This window comes from Rhea americana, unplaced genomic scaffold (assembly GCF_003343005.1).
Source record: "Rhea americana isolate MKP2758 unplaced genomic scaffold, rheAme1 scaffold_57, whole genome shotgun sequence".
Taxonomy (NCBI): domain Eukaryota; kingdom Metazoa; phylum Chordata; class Aves; order Rheiformes; family Rheidae; genus Rhea; species Rhea americana.
In genome coordinates, this window is record NW_028186723.1 from 2,632,340 (window position 1) to 2,646,841 (window position 14,502).

General features: G+C 37.8%; 1 protein-coding gene across 2 annotated transcripts in view; it reads left to right on the forward strand.

Annotated features, from left to right (window-relative positions):
* The window catches only part of TRUB1 (TruB pseudouridine synthase family member 1), a 28,590-nt gene extending 14,345 nt beyond the window's left edge, over nucleotides 1–14,245 (forward strand). The window contains exons 4-8 of one of the 2 annotated variants that reach the window (XM_085319072.1): nucleotides 3,920–4,001; nucleotides 9,560–9,632; nucleotides 10,951–11,090; nucleotides 12,244–12,300; nucleotides 13,445–13,795. In XM_085319072.1, the coding sequence (XP_085175198.1) occupies nucleotides 3,920–4,001; nucleotides 9,560–9,632; nucleotides 10,951–11,090; nucleotides 12,244–12,300; nucleotides 13,445–13,503 (411 nt within the window). In that variant the 3' untranslated portion in view covers nucleotides 13,504–13,795. Of the gene's footprint in view, nucleotides 1–3,919; nucleotides 4,002–9,559; nucleotides 9,633–10,950; nucleotides 11,091–12,243; nucleotides 12,301–13,444 lie in introns of both variants that reach the window. The other variant, XM_085319071.1, reaches the window with a different exon arrangement.
* Nucleotides 14,246–14,502: the final 257 nt, after the last annotated feature.

The following is a 14,502-nucleotide window of genomic DNA, read 5'->3' on the forward strand; positions in this document are numbered from 1 at the left end:
AATTTAAGATTTCAGGTCTCTGGCTTCTTTCCAAATAAAACTTTGATATATTAGTGATTTAAACTGAGGAGTTCTTTTCCATGGTCTGTCTGGCATTTGTGCTGGTAAGTGGTGCAGACATACCTGGCAGACAGCCCAGGGTCTTTAGCTACTAGGAGGCTGCCTGGGTGGGTTGTGCAGCTGATAGCTATGCTTAGTGTAGAATCCCTCTCATGAGAGAGGTTTCTTCCTGTTCCTCCCACAGTTACGTATGTATACTGGTCAAGTTTGTCTGTTCCTCTCTCTTTCTCTTACTTATCTGCTTTCCCTCTCATCTCAGTTAGTATTAAGATTTCTCTTAAATTGGGTTTGAAACCAAAAGGCCAAATGATGGTAATTCTCCTACTAAAACATTATTATAATGATCATGTGGTTTATTGTTTGAGATGATATTTGACTGTGCCCTGTGGTTGAGACTCTAAAACAAAATTCCTTTTCACAGAGTCTTTCAGATTTATTAGGGTGTGTGCAGTTTGTTTCTTAGGGGGTTCCTGTAGTCCCATTTGCCTGTCTCTAGTACTGGCTTTTATGGTCTGTGTCTTCCTGGTCTCAGGTATGGTAGCCACCAAGTGTATGATTACCAGAGCACTTCCCCATCTCTTTGTTGTGGAGGTTGCATCCACCATGCGCTTCAGACCAGACGACAAGAGTTTTCACATTATCTTACTGATCAGAGTGCAGTGATTTGTCACTGTAAAACATCTTCTTAAGGCTGTCTCCTCATTTATGTGAATGAAAGAGTTGATTATCTTTGAAGGCTTCTGATCACATTGCTACCTTTTGTTCCACTTGCTGTAACATCAAGAGAATGACTTTCTAGACAGCAGGGATAGATAGACATTCCCTAATGCAGGATAGATAGTTCTGAGAACTGTTCTGTTCTAACAATTATGGGACTATGCTTTGGGACCATTTGGAAGACGGCTAGAAGTGTACAACAGTGCAGTGAATACGAGACGTTACTGGGAATGCTTGACCTTAGCTTTTAATGGGTTACAATTGCATGTTGTGGAATTCCATAGGAAAACTGAGGTGCTGGTTGTAATCCTTTAAGTGGTTTGGGTCCTGGTCCCTTGAGATGAGTAGAGGGGCATAAACACAGCAGGCTGTTGGGAGAGTGCTCTGATGAGCTGCTGATATTGGAACATTTTCTGTCAGCCTGAATTTGTTAGGCTTTTCCACTACCTGCAGTACCTACTGCCTTGCTTTTTTTGTTCCATGTTCTGAGTGGATTGAAGTCGGCATAGTTGAGAGCAGGTGCTGTCTGTATTTCTGCAGTGATTTGCAATTTGAGAGTATGGGAAGAATGCCACTAGATGCATTTTTGTAAAACTGGAAGAAGTGAGTGAGTGCCAACAGAAGTGAGGAAAGGTCAACAAAGACTTATTAGATGACTGAGAATCCATTGGGTGCTTCTGAGGGCAGTGTAAGCTAGAGTCTTAAGGAGAAATGATTTTTAATTTTGCCACAAACAGAATAAGAACATCATGAAATGTGGGCTGTCATCTTATCTTGTACACATCCCATGTGCTGAACATGGGATGCACATGGCTAATAAGAATTTTGATACATAATTGTAGATACGCAAGGGCACTTCAGTGGCTGATCATAAACCAACTGTAATTCTTTATTTCCTGGCTTTCTTTGCTTTTTACTCTGTGGATTATTGTATTTCTTGCTTGAGTCCTATTTTGTTGTCCTCTTTGACTTTATAAAGGCTCCTTTAAGTAGCAGGAAATTTGTGACTAGTTTTTAAGGATGCTCTTTTTACATGTTACATGGCTATGTCCTTTTTGCAGAAATGAAAGGGAAAGTCAGTTCAACATTGCATTGTGCAGCCCATACAGTTGTTTACATATAGACGAATGTGTTGAGGTATCCTTGCATTGCTGGGAGGTCAAGCATAATATGTTATTTTAACAGCTCCCCTCAAGCAAGATAGCCACAATTAGAATTTTATATATATATATATATATAAACTATATACAATTTAGTTTTATGTATCTATATATACCCACACTAAAGTAGTGTCAGCACTTCTCTTTAGAAACCTCTGATTTCAAGAGGTTTCAAGTTTGAAATTGGCAAGTTTGAAGTTTTAACAAATTTAAGATCATTGAGTGTATTAGAATTAGTAAGATTTGCTCAGGTGTTTCTTTCATCTCTAGCAAAGTTGTTGAATACTGTCTATTTCTAGTTGGACTATTAAATATTATGAATTAGATCGTTAAAAATATCTTAAAGCAAGCAATTTTAGGATCCTAAAAGCAATTAATATACATTAAGAGTGATTTAGATATTTGTTGTGGTGGAGCCTTCATCCATTCTTTCTTGCATTTTTTTCCATACATTCCAAAATATGTAAATCTAAAGGATTAACTTTACAAAGGTTAGTTTTGCATGTAGAGACAGTTTTTAGTTTTGCATGTAGAGACAGTTTTCCTAAACACTGCCTCTGCAGTGTTTGGGAAAACTGGAGTCTTAATGTGATAACCAAAGAATATCCTTTTTTTTTTTTTTTTTTTTTTTTTTAATGTATTGAAGTCTGCACTCAACTTCTTTTGCCTTTTGTTTGATTATTTCTGCTGCTTTCATTTCACGGCAGCTGCTTGAAGAAATGCATCCAAGCTGGTCGGTTGTCACACCGAACAAAATCAAGACTTGTCTTAGTCCCATTTTGTAGAATGTGATTTATATGCCTACGCTGTTATTACTTGAGCTTATTCATACTTGGTGAGTAGATCAAAAAGGATGCTACTACTTACATCTATATGGATGTAGTCTATTAGAATTTGGTCAACCAACTTATAGAAGGTGCATCCTTTTATGTCATAGTTCAGATTTATATTGTCTTAGTTGGGAGTAAATTCATTGGATCCTTACTGGGAACTAGGCATTTGGAACACCTTCATTTTTTTTCTTTCCTAGGGAACTGAAATGTTTTACATTGAAGACCCTTGGACTTGCTATAGGGCTGAATGAAATCTGGGATAGGCAGCAGATCAAACTGCAGATTTTAATATCTGAAGGTATCTCCAAACCACTCCCAAACTCGTGTTACAGAGGGAATTTCATTGTGTTGGCTACCCAGTGGAGGACATGGGGCAGGTCCGGCAGATTCTGGATCATGCCCTCAGTCTGGTAATACTTAAGGTGAAAATGTGGAAAAGAATGCCATAATGTGAAAAGCAGTAAGGAAAAGAGCTACTAGCCTGGGAACAGGTTAATTCCTTCTTGCAAGCTACAAATACATATTCTGGAGAATTTTTTAGGAAAGAACTCTTTAGAGAGACTCTGGAACAGAAATATTTTGAGAACCTGTAGCCAGCAGAGGTGTGATGCGGTAGCACACACTGGTTTTGTTAATCAGTGTCCTCACCAGATATCAGATTTCTGCTTTGGGCTCTTGCATGTCACTACGTTTCATGACTGAAATGTTATGCTTTGCCTTGGAAGTGGATGTTTTACTTTCACAGGTGAATTTCTTAATCTTTCTCTCTTCTTCTTCAATTGTGAAGAAACAGAAAAACTGCATGAAAGGCATTCTATGTGCCTTGCTTAAACAACAGCATATCACAGCCCACAGATGCTTTGATTTTGCCACTCTCTTTTTTCTTTGTTGTATTGATGCATTTGTAGTAAAACTTAAATACTGTGTTGTCTCTTTCTGGGGTTTCTAAAATTGAAATTGTAGGCCCATGTAATGCTGGATTTAATTCCTTCAGAGTTCCTTATCTTTACTTTTGCATATCCAAAGTTGATGGCTTGGCTATTCATATAGTATTCTTCATGATCTCATTTGAAGTTATTACTGATCTGCAGCCTTTTTAAAAAAAATATTTGAAGACTTTGTCACTGATCTCTTCTTTTTCCTTTTCAGAAGTACACTGCCATTGGACGACTGGGCAAAGCTACTGATACGTTAGATGCTACAGGAAGAATAACTGAAGAAAAACCTTATGGTAACAGAAAGTTGGTCTTTATATCTGATTTAATTTGAAGGCAATAAGTGGTCTTCATTGTAGAAAAGAAGAAATGTTTTGGACTCTGTGATATAAATTTAAATGTCAAATCAAACTAAGATTATTTCATCTTCAACTTCAGTGCTCACCTAATTGAGTCCAGCTTTATGTAATTAGGTCTAATGCAAATGTTCACTTCTATTGAGAAAAATAAAACAGGCACAAGATTAGGAGAGAGAAAATAGAATTGGGCAGGACTGTATAACTCGATATATTTGATAGGCTGACAAATGGCTTGCTCTGTCCAGTAAATTTTTTCTCTTTCTGTGTACAGTGTTCTTTTAGTGACACCCTTCAAGACCAATGGAGGGATAAAACACTGAAGTGTTCCCTCCAGGATGTCCCTTTAACTAGAAATTACTCAACAGAAAATGAGACTGACAAACTACTCTCTACAAATATTCACCTACCAACTTTTGCTCTTGGCTTGCAGGCTGTGTTCTAGTAACTTTAATAAATGAACCTTTCTAGCCCACAGAGCATAATGTAAGGGTTTAACACTTCAGAACTAATCCTAGCTGTGGCTTTATCAGAATGGACATTTCACAGTATATTCAGAGCTGACTTAAAGACTCCCAAGAGTATCTTAGAAACAATGTAGGACTAATTAGGAACACAACAAATCTATTTGCCATTGGTTCTTTCACAAGCTGGGGGGAATAAAGGTAGCAAGTAACTGGTTGCTTAGCAACTCTTACAGGTCCGGTACTGCTTGTGATACCTAGCAATAGGCACTTGAAATAATTTATCTCTTTTTATTATAAAAAGTGCTACAAGGTAGTCTGGACTGTTGAGGTTATTTCCACCCCCCCATCTCCTTTCTTTTGCAGTCTTTCTCTTTGCACGTGGCATGCAAGTGTGAAAGTACAAGTTTCTCTTCTCCTTTAACTTGATGGATCATTCTAAATTGTATTTACTGCATGATGTTATTCAGATATTTTTGTTCAGTTGTTTCTATTTCAAGATCACTTTACAAGTCTCTCTAAGCTTTTGAAGGACTGGCCATCTGCATGATACCAGTGTTTCTAATAGCCCCCACACTTGATGGTCATTCCCTGGTATTGTATATACCTCCCAGAAAATATAATGCTGTTGCTCTGCTGCACTGACAGTTCATTTTACAATATTTGTGAATAAACTGTGAAATATCATTTCAAGTAGATACAGTAGCCATTATCAGATTTTTTTTTTAACTATTTCTGAACCTCTGGTCTTATTTTTTTGACTTTTATGTTGCTTACTGCAGAGAGAATTAACAGTAGTTTTCATAAGCATTTCTTTCAGTGGCAGCTCTTGTAACCTCCTCTATGCCAGCTCTTCTTATACAGTGGTATGGCTTTTTGTGGCACTATGGCAAGCAAGCTTGGGGAACTAATTTGGATTAAATAACCCCTGCTTTTGAACTGAGTCTTTTAAACTGAGATCAATTACATGATCTAGTTCATCATGCAGTCTCATCAAAGAGGAGTGCTGGCATTGCCAGAGCAGTGCAATGGGTGGGGGACAAAGCTTCCTTTTTGCTGAAACTGACTGCTAAAAGAAGTGCTGATGGGGTTGGCCTCTGTGGCTTTCCATATTGGTACAAATCAGTCATTCTTTTTTTTCAAAAAATAGCACATGTTCTCTTTTTCTTCGTGTTTCCTTTCATCCTCATCTTCTAACAATGCAAATATTTCCAGTCTTCTCCAAAACAACTTGAATTTCTGCATGGTTCTCTTGTGACCCTCCTATCACTAGTTTTAATTGGTACTCTAAAGTACCAAGAATATACACAGCAGATGTTTGAGCTGAATTTGAGCTTTCCTTTGACACCTAAAAGGATCCTTGGAGATGCTGAGCATCTGCTAAGGAACACAGAATCCTGTAGTGCCAGCAGAATCTGGATATGAGCCTTAGTGCAGGGAAAGGGCATGAATACAGTTTTCCAGGTATTTAAAGTTTCTTCCTGAACAACCTCATTGGATCCTGATAGGAAAGTGTCCGCAAAAATTGCTTGTTAGATGAACTGCAAGACAGTATTATATTTTAGTCCTCAAGGCATCTCTAGACAGCCGTTTGGAAAACAAATTATTGTGTATGCAGTAAGTTACTTGTAATGAAAGGATGTGTTGAAGAGGGCTACTTGTCATTAACTTCTCCCAAATTTTTGATAGTTTTTGTGTCTTGGCAGAGGAAGAACTTACTTTTCCACATGAAACTAGCTTGTGATTTCATACTGCTTGTGGACTGTTGGAATGGATGATGACTTTGGAAGCAGCTATGGTTTAGCGTTCCTCTAACACTTTCTGGAGAACACTGTTTAAAATTTGTAGCCCTTCTGTAACTATGTACAGGAACATGCATTCTGAAAACAATTTTTTCCAAGCTGTTTATAGGCTGAATCCAGGCATGGAGAAGAGAATTCATGAGGATTTTCTCTAGGCCTCTGCTGATTATGCTGAAATAATGCATGTTATAATAGAGCACCTGAATAATTGAAAAAAATGATGTACTCATTTCAATATTCTATGCCTCTATTTGCAAATAGTTTATGCTGCAGCATACTCTCTTGAGGTCAGCTGCTATGGTTCTGCAAAACTGTCATGGATAATTCTTGTGATCTTCTGTTCTCTTCTGGTATAGTTGGTTAACAAGCATGGGGCACTATCACTTTTAATGGAGGCTTCTTGAGGTCATGGCACAACTGACACCTTTCAGTTCATTAACTTTATTTAGCTTTTATGTTTGTAGTAGGAAAATAGGTCAACAATTGTCCATGTTGAGACACACAAATGTCTTTGGAAAATTTTCATGTGAGAAGCTAGTAGGCTTGTTCTGGATGTTCTTGGAAGCATTGGACCAGATGTTTTGAGTGTATTGGGTTACTGAGAGAATCATAAGAAATGGTGCACTGGAAGAAACCTAGCCTGTGCAGATATCAGATAATTCCACTGTTGCTCTAAGCGTTTAGGAAGAGTTTTAGAAAACATTGCGGAATTCTATGTATTCCGAATAGTGTGTAAACAGAGCATGTGTAATAATTTTGTTCTAAGCTAGGGCTATCTGACTGATGAGTTATAGGATGAAAGAGCATTTTGGGATTGGGTGTGTTTACCCAGCAGGCCAAACCTAGACAGTCCTCGTCCATGGAATTATTGTGAAACTGGGTGGCTTTCTCCCGAGCCTTCCCTAGAAGGACATCTGCTTTGTGATATAGCAGGTGAGGATATATATGATAGTTGATATTTGCAATAGGGATTAGGAGAAGTAGGCTGTCTTTTGGTAGCAAGGGCAATAAAGATCTGTGACAGAGCTTTTGTACGGAAACCTCCCTACTTTTTATATTCTCAGGGAGTGGAGAAGGGGAGTCAAATTGGGAGAGAAAGCTTTGGAACTATTAGCACTAACTAGCATTTGTGGGTGTGTTTATATCTTATGCTTTGTGGAGGATTGAGTCCAAATGCTGTTCTAAACTTCTTGACTAAACAAGCTGTTAACCTACTAAACCCAGACCTTCAGCCAGGCAGGCTTGAGACCTCTGGGCCTAAGGCTAGAAGGGAGCTGGTTCTTTTGGACAGATTTGAATTCTCTCCCACCTGAAAGTATGGATGTGATGGCAGTGGGAACTGAAAGGCAGCAAAGAAAAGGAACTAGTTCACAATGCAAGCCATGCACCCTGCAGAGCCAGAAGTCTGGGCTGAGGCCTGGGCCAAATATGCAATGTAGACCTAGTGAAACTGTTTGGGATAGGCATTCTTGTCTGACTGAGAGCTGAATAAAAACTCTACCAAATTCTGTGCTCTGGGAAAGAGCAGAATCCCTCAAATGCAGCCTATAATGCAAAGGCAGTGCATATGCTGGAGGAAAAAAAGGCATGTTTTCAGAATTTAATAGTAGTCAGTTTGATCCATGAGATCACAGAAGACAATGTGATTTATTCTAGATCTTAAACTCATCTATATATATTTACTATGATAATGTCACACAACTTTGTTAATGGTTTAATATATCATACTTCACTTCACCCCCCCCTTAAATAGAGATTGCCTGAGTGAATATAACTAACCTTAGAAGCTACTTACATCTTTTCATGTTAACCTCTAAATCAGGGGAGTGAGATCTAAGCAGAACTGAACTCAAATGTCTCAGTTAATGCCATAATACGGATAGAGTGAAAGCTGAAAGACAACCCCAAATGGCATGCATACTTAGATACTGAATTCTACAGTCTTGCAGGAAGCTTAACAGGGTCTCAAACATGGAGTAGAGTCACACTAACGTTTTGCCATGTGACACCTTGCTAAACTAAAGTAATACGCACAGCAAGACTGAGAGAACTGTTCAAGAGGCTATTCAGAAGAAGTTCCAGACTTACTGTATGAAAGATTTTTGGCATATCTTTTCTGTATTCTGCTGTGCACTGTTCTTTCTCAGCATCCATGATAGATTTATGAGCCTTGTGAGCTTGCTGTTAATGACACTTCTAGAAACAGACAGGGCTAGAGACAGCATCTGCTGTTGAGATTGCAAAGTGTGCTGTCTTCAAAAGTTGCAGTGGAAGAACCTCTTCCTTTTTACTTGCAGCAAGAGGTACACATGCTTTTTGAGAGCTTCAAGTAAAGGATTACTTCAAGTAAAATATAATAAAGAGTCAGTAAGTTTTATGTTGCAGGGTGCTGTTGACTTCAGTAGAGTAATGCTGACTGAATACAATTTATGAGAACTGTAACTAGTCAAGAACTAGGTAATCATAGAAATGCATTGTGATTACAGCTCCATATGCTTGTGCTTCCTAATAAGTTGAGGAATGAATGTCATCTCTATTGAATTAACATTTCAAGGGACCAACACAATCTTCCTAAGTGTTACAGCCTTCTGATAAAGGGGGAGGTGTGTCTGTGTGTGCTCTGAAGAGTAGATTGCATAATATAGATGTTCTTCTTTAAAGATTTTCTTCAATAAAATAGCCATACTTAATATGTAACAATACTTTTGTGAGCATCTGCAGGTTAGATATTTGGAAGCTAGGGAAATTGGATGTGCTGTTACAGATGCAGTCTTTACTAGAATAATCACAAACAATCATGCTTTTGTTCTCTAATAACCTGTGTATCTTTCCCTTGCAGTTAGGTACTCTTAAAGAGAAAATTCCAAGGTTAGATAAGCATTTTATTCTTTTAAAAATGAGAATAGGACAACTTTTGTAGTTGTATGTAATTCCCAGAAAAATGAATTTACAGTCCAAAGTGAGAGAAATTGCATAACAATTGTATATGTGGAAATTTCTGCCCTTTTGAAAGTGTCCAAACTGTCTTAATCACCTTGGACAGTTTGTTCTATTCTTCTTTGCAATAGCTCATGCTCCTGCCTACATTCTGTTCTTTCTTGTGGCATTCTTCACTGAATTGAAATTCAAAGCAGAAGGACCTCTTCTTTGTATCTGTTTGCAGAGTGTGATTAATGTCATTAGTGCCATATGAATAATCAATACTAACATGCTTATTGTTTTCTTTCTGCAGATAAGATAACAAAAGGAGATCTTGAAAATGTGCTGCAAAAGTTCACAGGGGACATAATGCAGGTTCCTCCACTGTAAGTTCTACAGTATTTAGACACTCAGGAGCAGTGTTCAGCTGTCAGGACTTGCCAAGAGAAGTCAGTTCTGTCAAAAATAAAAGGTACATTTTGACAGCAGGGATAGATGTTAGGCAGACTTAGGAGTTTAACTTGACACACTTGCAGCTGCAGGTTGTGCTGATTTGAACATCAAGTACAAATGGTCACCTGGAGTCTGTTTTGTTGTTAAATTGTAAAGTAGAGCAGGAGTCTTAAACAGCTTTTGCAGGGCTTATGGAGTTCTACTCTGTCCTCTAGTTAGAAGGGAAAGCTTTGAGACTTCAATTTTAGGTGTGGTGTGGAGGGACACTGTCTGACATTAGTGTAGAAGTGCCTTACATGGCTTTCAAATTATTTTTCAGAAAAGTTTGTGTATATAAATGATTAGCGATTAAGCTTTCCTAGCTTAACAAGTTTCTTCTAGTCAGGTGATCCATGGTAAGTGGTGATATGCAAGTACTTAGCCTGTGACAGATGGCTTTTATGGTGATTTAAGCTGACTTGCTTTCCTTTGCATTTGCAATGGGTCAGTTACTGTAGTTCCACTGTGAGCGCTGTAAGGTCAGTTATTTGGTGGTTATTCTGTTTCATCTGACCTGTTTCATATCCCTCTGGTAATTTCAGTAAGATCTTTTATTTTTTTTCTTTTAATGGTGATCTTTCTTTCAGAGCCTGAGTTGGAGCTTTGGATAAGGTTTCATGTTATCAACAAGATTATGTTTTTTTTTTTTTTTTTTTTTTTTTTTTTTTTTTTTTTCTTCATTTGATAGTGCACCTCTAAACACCTTAGAACAAAGCTACATTTCAGTCAGGGGAAGACCCTGAACTGAGTCAGTTAAACGCACAAGGCAGAATTAGAGGAGGGAACTTGCCTGAGCAGCTTTCACCTTCCAGTGCTAACATAGCACTGAGACAGTGTATGACTTTCAGACTTGTGAGAGACAGCCTGTTAGCGGCAGTTACAAGTGTTTTAGCCTTGATAGAGACCCTTTGCTTTCATAAACAACAAATCAAGTGATGAAATACTCGATACTTAAATTGATGCAGAAAGAACTAAATACAGGACTAGCTCTTGTTTTTCATTTTACATAACTGGTAAATGAGATTATTCTGTGTTCAGGAGATTTCAGCAGCAGTTGGTGCATTTTATTTATTTATTTATTTATTGTGAACTGTTGGAGAGGATTAGAAGGGCAAAGGTATGCCATTGTAGTACAGCATTAACAGGATCTGGAGGATGGAAAACTTGTTCTATTGCAAATGTATGACACATTTCTGTGCTCTATCTGATCAGCTATTCTGCTTTGAAGAAGGATGGACAAAGGCTATCATGTCTGATAAAGAGAGGAGAAGCAGTTGAAGCAAAGCCTGCTCGGCCAGTAAGAGTGTACAGCCTCTCTCTCCAACACTTCCAGCCACCGCTTTTCACGCTGGGTAAAGGCCAAAGATGATTTCATAGTGATTCTCCCATCTTGTTTGTTAGAGCTTAATTACACTCGGATTGGGACTAAGATAATGAAATGGGTTTTGTTGCCCTTAGCTACTTGTTTTGGTGTGAGCCTATGKGCAGAGACTGCCACTCTGCAGTAAAAGCACTGTATTTTGATTTTTAAGTTAAGCTGATTACATATAATCTTTCTGTGAGGGAAAATTTGGAGAGGTCAGGGGACTATTTGCATCTGTCAATGATTGCACAACCTCCAGCTCACTTCTCCTTTTCCCAGGTCTGCTTATTTTACTTCAGTTCTTTTGCCTGGATTCCCAGACATATTGTCTCTGCCAGGTGCAGCAAGGGCCGGTAGCAGTTACTATCAGACCTCTTCTAGTTTGGGGAGGCAGGATTTTATTCTCCCTTCTGCCACACATGAAGAAACTTGGGTAGTACATTAAGAAGCACATCAGTAAATAAACCAACGAGACTTTTGTAAATGTTTGCTGCTATTGTGAGGTCAACATAATCTTATGTCTTGGAGCTACCCAGTTGGCCTTTCTATAGTTCTCTGGACTGAATGGTATGTGATGAGCAGGTATGAGTGAGAGAACTTGGTGCTGTGTTACTTCAATCCTTATTTTATGGTAGGGTGATTTGCAGCTGATCATTGACAGAGGGGGAGGGGAAGGGAAGGGTTGAGAGAACAGGGAAAGTTAAAGTGAATTTTAAAATGTCCGCAGTTTTTGTTGGAGCAGCATGTGTCACACATTGTACAATAATATCTTAAAAACATTGGTAGTCAGTTTATGCTAGTACTTGAAATAGATTTTTTTTTTTTTTTTTCTGCTAGAAATATGAAACAACCTTTTTAAACCTTCAAAATGAACAGGACTGGAACATTTATTCACATATGACAGCAGGTACTTAATTTCTAGTGAGTTCAGGTGCTATTGTATTTACTTTCCCTCATCTCTAGCTTAGCAGTCTCACTTGCACATATGTTAGAAGATGAATAATTGATGTTGTATCCTATAAATATTTTATCACTGGGTTGTTTGCTTAGTGCATTTTTACATTTGTTTGGGAACATGGTTTCTGTGTCAAGTAGACTTCATACTGCACTGACAATTTACCATGTCACTGTTAACATTCCAGATATTGAATGTGGTGGTGGCTTTTATGTCAGGAGTCTGGTCAGTGACATTGGCAAAGGTAAGCATGAAAAAACTGACAACTTAAGGAATGAATGTTTCTGTTAATGGAAAATCATGCCCCTTTCTGTATCTCCAGCCACCAGACTTATGTGCTGTGCTGTGGAGTTGCGCTCCTATAATTTGTTCACCTGTTTATGTACCAGGGTATTTTCCTTTGCAATATGGAGGGATGAGGCTTAAATAATTGCCAGAGGACCCTAAGGGGGAATAAAATGAGACTTAGTAAGATAATGCAAAGCAAGTTTAAGTTTTTGTGTGTGTGTGCATGCGTGTGTTCCTTCTCTCTATGTTAAAGCTAACTCAGAGAAGATGAGAAGAGGGAGAAAGATACTGTCTTTTTAAATGGTGTCCATCACACTTTGAAAACGGATTGCATGGAGCATTATGATGTACACAGTAAAACTGTCTACTGGAAAGACTTGTCAATTTGTGATTTTTTTTCTAACTTTTTCTCCCTCGTTTCCCTGAACTGTAAATGGTGTTGCTTTCCCACGGGGTTAGTCGTCTTGTACCTTATAGCTATCAAACTGCAATAATGGACAACAGTCCATTAAAACTTTTCTTTAATGATACATTTGCAGGTCAGAAAAAAACAAATGGTGTGGGAGAACCCTCTGAATTTCCATGCTGTTATTTATGCTTAGGCAAGTCAAAGATTCTTTCTGTTGCTGCCTTCTGAGCATACTGGCTTATGTTTAGTCCTTTAATGATAAACCAAGATAAAGTCTGTCGTAATTGGCTTCTTTTCAAAATAATTTTGAAATGCAGTAAAAAGCCTTCTACATTTGAGAAAATGGAAGAGAACGTTTCAGTATTAAATTTTAGGCCTCTGTGCTTTCAGTTTAGCTCCAGGTGTTATCTTTTGTAACCCCTTGTTATGCAACTGTTCCTCTGGTATTTATTTAACCTATTGGGCTACATGTATATTTTTTTTTCCTCATCTCAATTTGTATTATCTTGATAGGTGGCACAGGATAAAAATACAAAAATCATTTTTTGAAGGCAAGTTATAAGCACTTAAGTGTGAAGGCCTCAGTCTGTGGAAAAATGGCACACGGTCTTCTAAGTCATTTGTGAATATGTCATGCTCTCCTTTTATCTTATATTATTATTTCCTGTTTTTCTTTTTGATTTAAATCTAGAAAACCTCCTTGCAACTTTTTATTGGATTTTCAACTTCATTACTCTGGAGATCTGTTGAAATCAAAAGAAGAATTCCTTGCCTTAAATTGATTTAAGATGATGTAAATGAGTGAAAAATCTTCATGAACTTCCTGATCAGACTAAACAGAATAATAGAGAAAGCCACATATAAAGCTACATATAAGGCATTATAAGTGAGTTCAAATAGATAAATTGGCTATTCACTTTTTTCTGAATCCTCTCTTCTTTGATACAGAACTCTCTACCTGTGCAAGTGTGCAAGAGCTGACTCGAACCAAACAGGGGCCATTTACGCTAGAGGAGCATGCACTTTATGAAGACAAATGGACAATTGATGAAATTGCACGATCCTTAGAGCATTGCATGTCTCTTTTCCCAGGAGAACCATCTCATAAAAAATTTAAGACAGAGGATCCTGGAGAAACTGCTGTGAGCTGTGAAGATAAGTGATAAGTTGGGTCAAGGAGAAAGACTGAATGATTGAGACATTTTAAAATACTTGGTTAGGGTTGTCTTCCCTCTTGTGTAAATTTACAGTCCTGTATTGGGAGAGGGGCAAAAAATGCAATAGAAGAAAAAGGAGTTTTTTTTCTTTTCTGGGCTAGAACATGCACTGAAAATACCTAGTGTTTGCTGTTTCCTGATCTGTTTTTCCCCTTGTTACACACTGTAAATGGGTCAGCTACTAATGTCAGGTCTTCATAAACTTTTTAAAGTCTGTGTAGGGTGCAATGTAGCTTTTGTTACTAATTTGTCAATAAAAATTAAGATTTACTAAATGTGCTCAAATGAAAAATCTTTATAGCTGCTAATCAAACCCTGAAATACCGTGGTGACAAAAATCTTATCTTGAAGGATGTAAGAATGTGGAGTGGCAATTTTTCTTAATCTGTTTTGGGAAATACTTCTTTTACTGTAGCTTTTGCTGTGCAGATTTTCTTAGTAATATTATATTGAATGCATTAAACTTAACCTAGATGCTGAGATTTTTAGATAAATCTGAAATAGGATGAGTGAATAGTTTAGAAGTATGAAC